This window comes from Hylobates moloch, unplaced genomic scaffold, assembly GCF_009828535.3.
Source record: "Hylobates moloch isolate HMO894 unplaced genomic scaffold, HMol_V3 SCAFFOLD_6, whole genome shotgun sequence".
In the NCBI taxonomy this organism is placed as follows: domain Eukaryota; kingdom Metazoa; phylum Chordata; class Mammalia; order Primates; family Hylobatidae; genus Hylobates; species Hylobates moloch.
Window position 1 is genome coordinate 9,469,405 of NW_026652281.1, and position 13,099 is coordinate 9,482,503.

The 13,099-nt window shown below is 46.3% G+C and overlaps 1 protein-coding gene across 8 annotated transcripts in view; it reads left to right on the top strand.

Moving 5' to 3' along the window:
- Positions 1 to 13,099, top strand: part of CDYL2 (chromodomain Y like 2) — a 240,981-nt gene that overhangs the window by 120,761 nt on the left and 107,121 nt on the right. For 6 of the 8 annotated variants that reach the window (XM_032156359.2, XM_058440457.1, XM_058440456.1 and 3 more), the window contains one exon: positions 766 to 1,357. In XM_032156359.2, the coding sequence (XP_032012250.1) occupies positions 919 to 1,357 (439 nt within the window). In that variant the 5' untranslated portion in view covers positions 766 to 918. The other 2 variants (XM_058440458.1, XM_058440461.1) reach the window with 2 other exon arrangements.

The following is a 13,099-nucleotide window of genomic DNA, read 5'->3' on the forward strand; positions in this document are numbered from 1 at the left end:
GCTCACTGTGGCAGATTTTTGCAGTTAAGAGAGTTAGTGTGGCCTGGTGAGTAAGAGAGTAGGTCTGAGGTGAGAGTGGTTCAAACCCTAGTTCTGCCCTTACCATTCTGGAACTTGGTTAAGTTACTTGGTCTCTCTGAGCCCTCGTTCTCTGACTATAAATTGGGGATAGAAAAATACTTACCTCATTGAGTTGTTGTCCACGAGAAAATGAGATGGGAGAGTCTATGCCCAGCATTTGGTATAGTGTCTGCCTCATAAGCACCCAGTGAATGTTACTGATCGTTGGTATTATTATGAGTAAGGATACACTGGCATAGTACCTCCCATGTAATTGCTCAATAGATGTTACTTATTATAAATAAGGATGAAGAACTCACATCAAATTGGTCTTTAATAGCCTGTGTCTACTTTGGTGCAATGAAAAGAATAAAGATCTCTTGTGAAAGCTTGCAAGGCAATTTCAAATAAAAGTAAGCTTGGATGGACATGTGGCTACCACCAGCTGGGCGTGGCATCTAGAGTCATCATGGGAAAGGACTGCATGTGCCTTGGGTTCCATACGGTGATGTCATAAAATAAACCAGCCTTCTTGAACCCTCCTGCCAGTGTTGGCTTCTGGCATTGAACGGCTCATGGCTCACCCCCTGGCTAGGGTAGATGCCTCTATCCCAAAGGCTTTATGCTGTTCTTGTTGCTTGGAACTGAGTTTCTCCCTCCCTCTCTCTCTCTCTTCTGACCCTCTCGTCTTGTCTTGTATCACAGGTTGAAAGGATTGTAGACAAGAGGAAGAACAAGAAAGGAAAATGGGAGTATCTTATCCGATGGAAAGGCTATGGGAGCACGGAGGACACGTGGGAGCCGGAGCACCACCTCTTGCACTGTGAGGAGTTTATTGATGAATTCAATGGGCTGCACATGTCCAAGGACAAGAGGATCAAGTCAGGGAAGCAGTCCAGTACCTCCAAGCTGCTGCGTGACGGTCGAGGCACGTCGGTTGAGAAACTCTCCCACAGAACTTCGGATCCTGGAAGGAGCAAGGGGACCTCCCATAAACGGAAGCGAATTAACCCTCCCCTGGCCAAGCCAAAAAAAGCGTATTCAGGCAAGCCTCCTGCAGGAGGCGACAGGGCCGCCAAGACGGTGTCTTACAGGACTACCCCCAGTGGTTTGCAAATAATGCCCCTGAAAAAGTCTCAGAACGGGATGGAAAATGGGGACACCGGCTCTGAGAAGGATGACAGGCACTTTGGAAATGGGTCCCATCAGCCTGGCTTGGATTTGAATGATCACGTTGGAGAGCAAGATGTGGGCGAATGTGACGTGAACCATGCCACGCTGGCAGAGAACGGGCTCGGTTTGTAGCTTTTCTTTCTCTTGGGTTTGGCTCTGGCCATGGCGAAAGGGGAGCTCTGATTGTCGCGTAGGGACATACATAAGACCCCCACCTCCATCCCTGCCTCTTAGCTAGCCAGTAATTCCCCCTTCATCTCTCTTACCTAGAGCTTTGTGGACTCGGTCATAGGCCCGTGTTGGTTACAGACCCTCATGCATGTGGAGAGGCTAAGCCTCTGATGCTCCAGTCAAGATCTGGAATGGGTCCAAAGTTCCAGACTGTACTTCAAGACACCCAAGGCCATGGTAACCCCTCTAGACCCACTTCTCTGAGGGCAGCTCAAGTCCTCACCCCCAGGACCCAAGACACGTGTCCTCAGTGGGCCAGTGCCTCCCAGGGCACGGTGCAGAGCCCTTGCTTGCAGCCTCATCATGCACCCAGCAGTGTAGCCCAGAGAGGTGGGGTCTGGGTTGGGGTCCACGCCGTCTTCTCAGACACAGTGTGGACTTGGAGTTCACCATGCCAGCGCCTCTGCTGGAGCCTCTTGCCCTTCTGCTGTCTCTAGGTTGGATGATTGGCCTATATTAGGTCCTGTCTTAGTCTGTTCAGGCTGCTGTCACAAAACACTTAGAATGGGTAATTTATGAAAAATGGAAATCTAATTTCTCACAATTCTGGAGGCGAGAAGTCCATGATGAAGGCACCAGCAGATGCCGCATCGGGTGAGGGCCTGTTCCTCTTAGCTGGTGCCTTCTGTGTCCTCACATGATAGAAGGGGCAAGGCAGCACCTATCAGCCTCTTTTATAAGGGCACTAATCCCATCCACAAGGACGGAGCTCTTATGAGTTAATTACCTCCTAAAGGCCCCACCTGTTAATGCTGTGATTGCCTTGTGGGTTAAATTTCTTCATATGAAATTTGGGGGATCATAAACATTCAGACTATAGTGGGTCCTATATACTGTCTTGACCTCATCCTGCACTAATTCTTTCGGTTGGCACCCTCTTACTCTAACACAGCCTGCATATGTTGTGTTAGGTTATGGAATTCCTGCTTTTTCCAAAGTCTCTATAGGCAAAATTAAGGAAATAGGAGGTAATGACCCACGTAGTTCACGCTCCAAAACCTGAGATTTCCTGTGTAGTCATGTTGCTCCTTACCTGAGTCCTTCATGGCGTCAGTCTTTCAGGTTAGCTGCTTGTGCCAGTTACATGCAGTCCCTCAGTTCTCAGACACCTGTGTGTCTACCTGGTGGCATTTGTCTCTTTGGCTGCCAGAGACCCAAGCCTTGGAATGTCCAGAAATCTTACAGGAGTGTGGACAACCATTGCCCAAGAGGGCAGGGCCATCAGATTCCCTGATGAAACCAGGGTGCGTGTGGGGACAGGGATGCTGGGATGCAGGGGGAATGGTTAGAAGGGCTCACAGAAGGTTGGGGTGATGAGGCCAACACACTTCAGTGTGACGATGGTAGATTTGGAGTCCAGAATGTGCAGAGCTGTGTCACCTGTGAGAGCTTGCCATCTTTAGGGACTCTTGCTGAGAAATCTGAGCAATCCGTGTTGAGGCTTCTCTTTCTCCAGAGAGAGGAATTTCACCCAAACAGGATTTACTTAGCATCTTTGCCCCAGACTGACTCATGTTTCCGTCTGGGGATCCCTGATGCTGACGTGACTGTGCCTGTGAACATATGTAAAAGCTGTTTGTTTTAGAAATTCATCTCTCGGGGAGAAGTGGGCTCGTGTAAATGGGGCTTGGCATAAACACCCGTGTTTGATGTTGCTGTGACGGCTGCTGGCGGTGGCGGATTTCCCTGTCTCAGGAAGGGTGGCGAGGGGAGCTTTTGTGGCCTTTTGGGTGCAGGGCCAAGGCTCTGGCAGGGTTCCCTGCATTCCAGCTGTTAGCAACCCCCTGCCCTGCTCATATGGGGCAACCCGAAGAGTAAAGCATGAGGGAGGAAGATTTGCTGACTGTAGCTGACAGTCTGCAGTGTGGAGGAGAGAAGCCGAACTCATAGAGAGGTCTACATGAGGGTGTGCCTTTTGTGCTGTGCAACCTTCTGCGGTGAGGCAGAGCTGCCAGCTCTGTGCTCTTTACTGTTCGGCTTTGCTGATGCCACCTGGTCCATGATCTGGTGCTAAGGCATGGTACCCCACAAGCAGGGAAAACAGGTGAAGGCCAACCTTTTGAGATCTATTGATAGTCCTGTTAGCTCCAAAATGCTATTCTAGACCTTTCTTGTCTCTCTGATCTGTTATCTTCCTCATGTTTGCCTGACATTGTATGTTCTCTACTCCCACTTGAGCCGATGCTGGCCTCTATTTTGTTCTGTTTTGTCTGTTTCAAAAGGGCCCTTTTGCTTAATCACATCCCATTGCATTGGTGCCCGTAAGGTTAAGGCACTGGTTCTCAGATTCTGCATGTATTAGATTACCTGGCAACTGATGAGAGATGCACATCCCGTGCATTCTGATTTCCTGTCTGGGGTGGAGCCCAGGAGATGGACTTGTAACAATCTTCCTGGGTGACTCTACTGCATTTTGAGATGAGCTTTGTGGCCAAATGTGTGGGGGGTGGGACCTTGAAGTTTCACATCAGGTGTCAATTTAATTCAATTCAATACTGATTTTTTGATCAGTTCCTAAGAGTTATTCAGCATGCTGGGTGCTTGAAGCAGAGTAATGAAGGGATAGGTATGGACTTTTCCCTCTGAAACTTATAGCTTCCCTCTGAAACTTGCCAGGAAGTTGGAATGCCGGCCTCTGGCCCCATGTTGAGAAGGTGCCCGAGGCTGGCTCCATGGAAGGAGTAACACATATTACATACATGTGCATGGCTTCACCATACGCGCGATGACATCTTCTGTGGTCACTCGTGTGATAATTGTCCCAGTCACTATCAGCCTTTCACCTTCTAGTCAGAACTAGCTTGTTAGCCAGGTCTGGGGGAACTGGGAAGAAGAAAAGACTGAGAATCCTTGCCTGAGAGAGAAGGAGAATGTTGAAGAGAGTGGTTTGAGGTTCCTGGACAAGACCCAAGACGGGGGATGCTGTGGTTCCAGAATTTTTCAGCAACAGGCCAGAGGTGTAGTCCAGCAAAACGTGTTTCCCTGTGTGTTTTCAGCCAGAGGGAAGCTTCGCTGAAGCCAGTGTTCATGCCCATGTAACCCTGAATGTCCTCCTTCTACCCTCTTCCCTAACCTCACCTTCCCTGATCTGGACTAAAGGATCCAGTCTCCAGGGGCCCAAGGGTGAGCCCTGGGGGTTTGCAGCACAAAGGAGGGCTCATCTTAGCCCAGCAGAAGGGGATGGGGGATCCTGGCTGCAGTTGCACAGCATTTGTTTTGGGGGTGGGCTGTTGCTTTTTATATGGTTTTAACTTCTCTTTGGTGAGTTAAGGTTCTGCATACAGAACAGCAACTTATGTAACATGTTACTCATTTACTGCTGACTTCCCTGATCTACTGTGGAACAAATGCTAAATTGGGGCTCCGGCGGGTGGTGTTTTGGTTTCAGACTGCATTTTTTCCCCAGCAGTGTTTGTGGGGCATGTGCAGCAGTTCTACACTGCTCTTGATTCTGATTCTTCTCTGGTAATGAGTACTGGCTTTGTGGTCCGGGGCCCATCTGTCTCAGTATCTCTTGGGGAGCTTGTTAAAATGGGCTCTATCCCTATTGAATGAATCAGGATCTCAGCGGGCTGGAGGGGGTGGGTTTTGCACGTTAATGCTGAATTGTAGCAGCCACAGGTGTATACAGGAGCTCCAGCAGATGTGTTTGGTTGTAAGAGATGGTTCATAGATCCATTTGTTGGTAGATCCATCTTTTCTCCCTGGATTTGAAGCTTGTGAGAAGGAATGTGATCTGGTCCTTCAAAGTTTTAAAACCTGACATAGTTTCTCTGCCTTGCTTGCAGTTTCTACTGGGCATCTCTCTCTCTCTTTTCTAGAACTACACCAGTTTCATCGGTACAGAAAAGCTGGTGGGTTTGCTAACCCTTGCTGTGGTTCTGCCTTGGTGAACTGCTTAGCACTCATCTAAACAGGCCAAAGCATCGGTGTTTTATGGATTCACATGAGCCTTTAACCTGTGAAACGTCCCTAACTAGGAACCATCATTTCTCTTTGAGTCCTAGAATAGCATAAAGACTTGCAGCGTTCTCCAAATTACCAGGAAGGTGATGAGCATCACTGTTGATGCCAGTCTTGTGGCCCCATGTCCACATTTCTCAAAGGACGTTTAAGATCCTTTCCTTGTGTCTTGATGACTGTTGTCTTCTGCACAGACGTTGCATCTCACACATTGCATGATTCAATGTTTGCAGAATTATCTCTACCATTGAAGCGAATCATCCCACACAACACACACACACATTTGCCATTTTCTCTCCATTGATCTTTTAAAATGATCTCGGCTTTCACTTCTAGGACATTTGTTTATCTCTTTCTACTCGCTCTTTCAACATGATTATCATTTTTCCCTTTATTGATCATAATAGAGAACCGTGTTTTAAAGGCAGTTGGAAACTAAGTGTAAGCAATGGGAAGTGGCCTATGGCTTTTGAGAATCTAGGGGCTCCCAAACATGGATCCGGCATCAGAATCCCCTGGAGGGCCTGTTGAAACACAGACTGTTCGATGTACCTTCAGCATTCTGATTTAGGAGGTGTAGTGTGAAGCCTGAGAATCTGCACCTCCAGCAGAAGTTCTTAGACGCTGCTATTGGTCCAGTGAGCCCAGTTTCACAACTACTGCTCTAGACTAATGAGCTCCGAGATGGTGGAGATGAAAATGCAGATGGTGTTGTCCTGCCAGGTAGTGGTATTGAGGAAACTTGAAGTGCTTCTGCTCTGCATCTGGAGTTGGCATTCATAAGACTTTGTAAAGGGAAAGTTTGTGAAATGAAAAGCTGTAAGTTTGAAAGTTTTAAGAGTATAAGTACTTCCCTGAGATGAGGCCTTGGAGTTTCCAAAGTACTTTGTGTGATCTTCATGGCCGTCCTGAGAGGTAGTTTTTCCACCTCTCAGGTGGAGACCGAGGTTACAAGTGTCCAGGTTGGGATTAGGAGAGAAACTCAGGCAATTTGACTGCAAATTTAACTATAGAGCTGGCCTCTATACCACGGCGCAGCTGGATTCCAGGCAGTAAAATTTCCCCAAGCCCTGATTACTGACAGAAACATGTTGTGACTGGGGGAGGGTCAGGAGTGCTTGGTGGTACAGGATGTACTTCTTTGACACCCTCCTTGTTTATTTATTTATTTATTTTTATTTTATGTATTTTTTTTTTTTGGGGATGGAGTCTCGCTCTGTCACCCAGGCTGGAGTGCAGTGGCGCGATCTCGGCTCTCTGCAATCTCTGCCTCCTGGGTTCACGCCATTCTCCTGCCTCAGCCTCCCAAGTAGCTGGGATTACAGGCACCCACTACCATGCCTGGCTGATTTTTTTGTATTTTTAGTAGAGACGGGGTTTCACCGTGTTGGGCAGGATGGTCTTGATCTCCTGACCTCGTGATCCGCCCGCCTCGGCCTCCCAAAGTGCTGGGATTACAGGCGTGAGCCACTGCGCCTGGCCGACACTTCCTTGTTTATTGATACATGGGTATGGTGCTTCTGAGCCTGAAACACTGTGACTAACTCCATGCCACTCAATTTGAAAACCTAGATAACATCATCACTTCCATAGAGAAATACAACTCAACAAAACAGCCTAAAGTAGGGCTAGAAAGCCTGAAGAGAGAAATTACTATTAAAGAAATTGGGCCAGGAGTGGTGGCTCACACCTGTAATCCCAGCAGTTTGGGAGGGTGAGGCGGTGGATAGCTTGAGCCCAAGAGTCCAAGACCAGCCTGGGCAACATGGCGAAACCCTGTCTCTCTAAAAAAATACAAAAATTAGCCAGGTGTGGTGGCACATGCCTGTAGTCCCAGCTCCCCAGGGAGCTGAGGTGGGAGGATCACTTGAGCCCAGGAGGTCGAGGCTGCAGTGAGCTGTGATTGTGCCACTGCACTCTAGCCTGGGCAACAGAGCGAGACTCTGTCTCAAAAAAAAAAAAAAAAAAAAAAGAAAGAAAGAAATTGAATTGGTTGTTAAAAAGTCCTTGGAAGAAGTAAGAAAGGAGGAACACAAGGCCCAGAGGGTTTTGCAGGCAAATCTAAACATTCTAGAATAGATCATCTGACCACACATTCTAGAGCAGATAACCCCTCCCTTATCCAAATGGTTATGGAGAACGGGAAAATGGGAAAATACTCCCAGCTCCTGTGATGAGGTCAATATGACCTGGATTTCCAAACCAGACAAAGAGAGGAGGAGAAATGCAAATTACGAGTCGATCTCACTTCAGAATGCAGTAGTGAAAGTCCTGAATAACCTTCTGGGCTTATTATAGTTCCCTTGATACTTCCTCAAAACTACAACTGTTTCAGAAACATCTCATTCCTTGCCCTGAACTTGACCCCAGTTCATTACCTTTAGAATCACCACTGCTTCTCTGGGTGTGGAACTTGTCCCAGAAGAGGCCCAGGGAAACTGGTTCAGGAAGGCTCTGAGTGTCATCGGCAGTGGCCCCACACTATCCGGTGAACCGCTGAGAGGTCAGGAAGGGTGTCCTCGGGGCAGCCTCTTGTCAGCACAGGTATCCATGTATCCACTTCCCTGAGCCCAGCTGTTCTTCCTGATGCACTTCAAGTACCCACCCCCAGGCCAACATACTTTCACTAACCTTTTCAGTTTTTAAAAGCAGATGATTTTTCCAAATCAGTAACAACAAAAACTGGAGGTTTTTTTAATCTTTTGTCTTTCACAGTGTGGCAAGTAAGAAACGTGTGCTAATGAACTAACTTAAAACCGTTTGATGTGGTGGTGTTAAGACCCTGTCCAACTTGGCCACCGCCCTATGCACGTGGAAAGTGCTGGGCTGTGATGGGAAATCCGACTCTTTAACCAGGAGCAACTTGACCCATGGCAGATGCAAGGGGAGAATCGATTCTCCCGGCTTGGCTCCTGAGTTCTGGATTTGACTTTGGTGCCCAGAAGAGGATGATGGAGTCTTGACCACTGTCCAGGTTTAGAAACCAACTAATTGCTTTTGCTACCTGCTCAGGTGTCATTTTCCTCCCTCAATGTCCTTAGGAAAGTCTTAGGCACTGTTTGCTCGTGGCGATCCATCGGGGACTTCCAAGAAGGGTGCAGGGGGGGAGTGGAAGCGATCCCCCCAGGAGCAAGCAGTAAGCGGGTACAGTGTCTGTAGAGCGTTCCAAAACAATAAGGAAACTTCACCTACAAATGTCGGTGAACAGCCACTCTCCCCATTGAGGTGGACCCCAGGGCCTTCCTCCACCCTGACTGCTCACACAAAGCAGCCAGTCTTCATGAATGATGATGATAATGGTGGCAGTGGTGGTGGTGGTGGTGATGGCAGCAATGGTAGCTAACATTTCTTGGGTTCCTACTGCAGGCAAAGCCTACCTCTTTGTATTTGATCTACTAAATGTGATTTAATTTCCTCAGTGGTTCTCTGATGTAGCAGTTTAACAAAATAGCAACATAACAAGGTTACCTGCGATTAACCTTGTTTACAGATGGGGAAACTGAGGTTCAGCAAGGGTAAGACACAACACTGAGGGAAGGAATTTGGGTGTGATGCTGGGTCTGGTGATGCTGAAGCTGTTGGGGGTCTGTGACCAGTTTTGTAAATAAAGAAAGGTACTTCAGGGATTCAGGTTGAAGCCAACAGACCTTTCCCAGATGCCAAGGGCATTGTTCTGGCGAACACCCCTGGGCGTCCCTTTGAGGCATCTTCAGTAGTATTAGAGACGCTGAGTTGGCATTCCAGGGAGGTGGAACCTCTGGTCCTGGTGATTTTCCTTAGGGCCTTAGATTAAAACACACACACTTATATGCATGTACATACACGTGCACATATTCACATCACACATGTACACATCACACACTCATGCACGCATATACACACACACCTGCACATCTATGCATTGTAAAGGGAACTCCCTCAATTGTCAAAGTTTATTTCAATGCTAGAAGAAATGGCAAAAAAAGGACAAAGATCTTCACCAACTGATGAATGGATAAACAAAATGTAGTCTCTCCAGACGACCGATGTTATTCAGTCATAAAGAGCAATGAAGAGTGGACACACGCGGCAATGTGGATGAACCTCAAAACCACATATGATATGATTCCATTTATGTCAAATGTCCAGAATAGGTGAATCTTTAGAGACAGAAAGTAGATTAGCGGTTGCCAGGGGCTGAGGGGAGGAGGGAGTGGGGAGTGACTGCTAGTGGGTACAGCATTTCATTTTGGGCAATGAGAATGTTCTAGAATTAGATTATGGGGACAGTTGCACAACTCTGCAAGTCACAGTAAAAATCACTGAATTGTGCACTTTATATGGGTGAATTTTATAGTATGTAAAATAAATCTCAGTAAAGCTGTTTTTGTTTTTAAAAAAAGGAGAAGAAAAAGAAGCTAGCAAGTAGGATGAAAAATAACAGCTACCATTTCCCTACTGCTTGCCATGTGCAAGGGAGCCTTCTAAATGCTCTCCCAGAAGCTGTGCATTGAATTTCCTCAACAGCCCCCATTTCTACACTGGAAAATTAATGCTTAAAGAAGACACGTGCATTGCTTGAGTTAGTCCAAGTGTCACAGAAGGTGGAGCTGGAATGGAACCACAGTGCCCACTCGTGAACCCAGGCTCCCATGTGGGAAATCGAGGTGCTCTTAGTGAACCAAGGGACACCGTATTAGTTCCGTATGGCTGCTGTAACAAATTCCTCCCAACTTGGTAGCCTAAAGCAACACCACCTTCTTGCCTTATAGGTCTGGAGTCAGAAATCTAAAATGCATTGGCAGGGCTGTTCTCCTTCTGGAGGCCCTGTGGGAGAATCTATTTCCTTGCCTTTTTTAGCTTCCAGAGGCTGCACGTACTCCTTGGCTTGTGGTCCCTCATCTCTCTAGCCTTTGCATCCATCCTCACATCTCCTTCTCTTGACTCCAAGCCCCCTACCTCCCTCTTACTAGGACTCATGTGATTACACTGAACTAACCAAGATAATCCAGGATAATCTCCCATCTCAAAATCCTTAACTTAATCACATTCACAAAGTCCTTTTTGCCATGTCAGGTACCACATTCATAGGTCCCAGAGATTAGGGTATGAGATCTTTAAGGATTTGCTATTCATCCCACCACAGGCATTTAGGAGAGTTTGAGGGGAAGAAGGGGTATGCATATGGGTTTGTATTCTTGAATAGGCGAGAAACCTGCTGTTAACAAGGAAATGTTAATTTTGTCATCTAGTTTATTAAAATTATTTCAGGTAAGCCCACATGCATATCTATACATTGTAAAGGAAACTACCTTAATTGTCAAAGTTTATTTCAATGCTAGAAGAAATAGCAAAAGCCACATCAAGTAGATTATTTCATTTAAGTGAAATAATTATTTTGTTTAAACGAAATAATCTACTTGGTGTGGACTTCGATATAACTGGCAAGTGTTGAAGTTGACTTAAATTCCCTTGTTGATTTTTTAAAATTATTTATTTATTTATTTATTTATTTATTTATTTTTGAGACAGAGTCTTGCTCTGTCGCCCAGGCTGGAGTGCAATGGCATGATCTCGGCTCACTGCAACCTCCGCCTCCCAGGTTCAAACGATTCTCCTGCCTCAGCCTCCTGAATAGCTGGGATTACAGGTGCATGCCACCATGCCCGGCTAATTTTTTTGTACTTTTAGTAGAAACGGGGTTTCACCATGTTGGCCAGGCTGGTCATGAACTCCTGACCTTAAGTGATCCACCCACCTCGGCCTCCCAAAAGTGCTGGGATTACAGGCGTGAGCCACCGCACCCGGCCCTCCTTGTTGATTTTAGAGATGGGAGCAAGCAGCTGCTCCTACAAGACCCAAAACACTTATCTAATCCTAGGATGCATTTCTGTACCACACTTACTGCATGACAGTGTCTTATACAAGCCAGTGTGAGCCTTCCTAGTGCCCAATGAGCTGCTGTTAATAATGACAATAACAGCAATGGCACCAACAACAGATATTTATTAAGCCTTTGCTATGAGTCAGGTGTTGCTGGGCTAAGGATGTTACATGTAGCAGCTCTGTTAATCCTGACAATTCTATGTAGTAGGTTGTCTTTTTATCCCGGGTTTACACATAAAGAAATGGAGGCTTTAAGAAGTTACTTAGGCAGCTGGCCTGAAGCCTCCAGATGGTAACAAGGTAGAGCAAGAATTGTAGTCCTCTTTCTTCCTTTCTTTTCCTTTCCTTTCCTTTTCCTTTTCCTTTCCTTTGCTTCTTTCCTTCTTTCTGTCCTTTATTACTTTGTGTCTTTCTTTTCCTGGGCATTTTTAAATGGCTTTCTTACATAACCTTATCCTGTGATATCTGACTTTATCATTAGATCTTAATCACACACAGGGAAAAGCCTGTTCTACTCATCTCTCTGTGTGTGTGTGTGTGTATGTGTGTGTGTGTGTGTGTGTGTGTGTGGAACATTTTGTATGAAAACACTTGCATGTTGATTTTTCTTCTCAATATAGCATATGTCTGTTTCCATCTATTTCCGCATTGGGCAACTCTTCATGTTGGAATTTTAGTAGTGCCATTTGTATGTTTTCAGAAGGATATACAGGTTGAATGTCCCCAAGTCCAAAATCTGAAATGCTCCAAAATCCAGAACTTTCTGAGCATCACAATGATGCTTAAAGGAATTGCTCATTAGAGCATTCAGTTATCAGATTAGGGATGCTTAACCAGTAAGTATAATACAAATATTCCAAAATCAGAAAAAATCAGAAATCCAAAACACGTCTGATCCCACACATTTTGGATAAGGTATACCTAACCTGTGCAATATTTGACTTATGTAGCCAGTCTCTTGTTGTTGGACATTTAGGTTAGGTCTAAACATCTTTGGTTCTCTCATTTTTTTCTGGACTATTTTTGTGGACTAGATTCCCAGAGGCAGGATTATACTGCTAATTTTGCCATATGCTCCTAACCCCATCCAAAAAAGAATAATGATAACCAGTGAGGCATAATTTTCTAGTTTTGTCATTGCCTTGCCAGACGTGTGTGTTTAAGGGGAAGAAGAGGAGCCTCAGTATCTTTTATTTGCATTTCTTTAGTCTCCACTCAGAAGAAGCTGTGCTTTTTCTCTGCATGCTCAAGTACTCTTTGTAACTTCTTCTTTGTGGTTGGTTCACTCCTGTCTTTTGAGATTGGAGAGAATTCAGATACACAGGGAAGAGGTATGGTATGGCAAAGGAGGAGAGCCCAGAGCATGTTTGCTGGTTGGCGAGAAGATGCGTTTAGGGCAGGGGCTGGTGTGCTTAGGGAAAGACGTGGGCGACAGCTGAAAGGCAGGCTGGGGCCAGGTGCAGGAGGGGCCTGGGTGCCAGGGAACCCCGTGTAGTACTTGTGGCAGCCACTCTAATGCAGGTCATCCATGGAAAGACTGGTCCTAAATTTTTGATGAACTGGCAGAAATATCAAAATCTGGTTCTGGCCCCTATGTCAGCCACTCTGGCCTTCCTCTGGCTTGTCCCTAAGTCTGTCCCACCCTCTTTAAACCCACTGGGCAGCTTGGCTGATAGACATTCTCCATTAAGGGCTGTCCCAGACACCTCTACTACCTATACTATACTCACCTGTCTGCTCACTGGAGAGCTATTAATAAGGAGCCCAGGGTGTGGGTGACTCCAGGGAAACACCAAGGAAAAGAGAT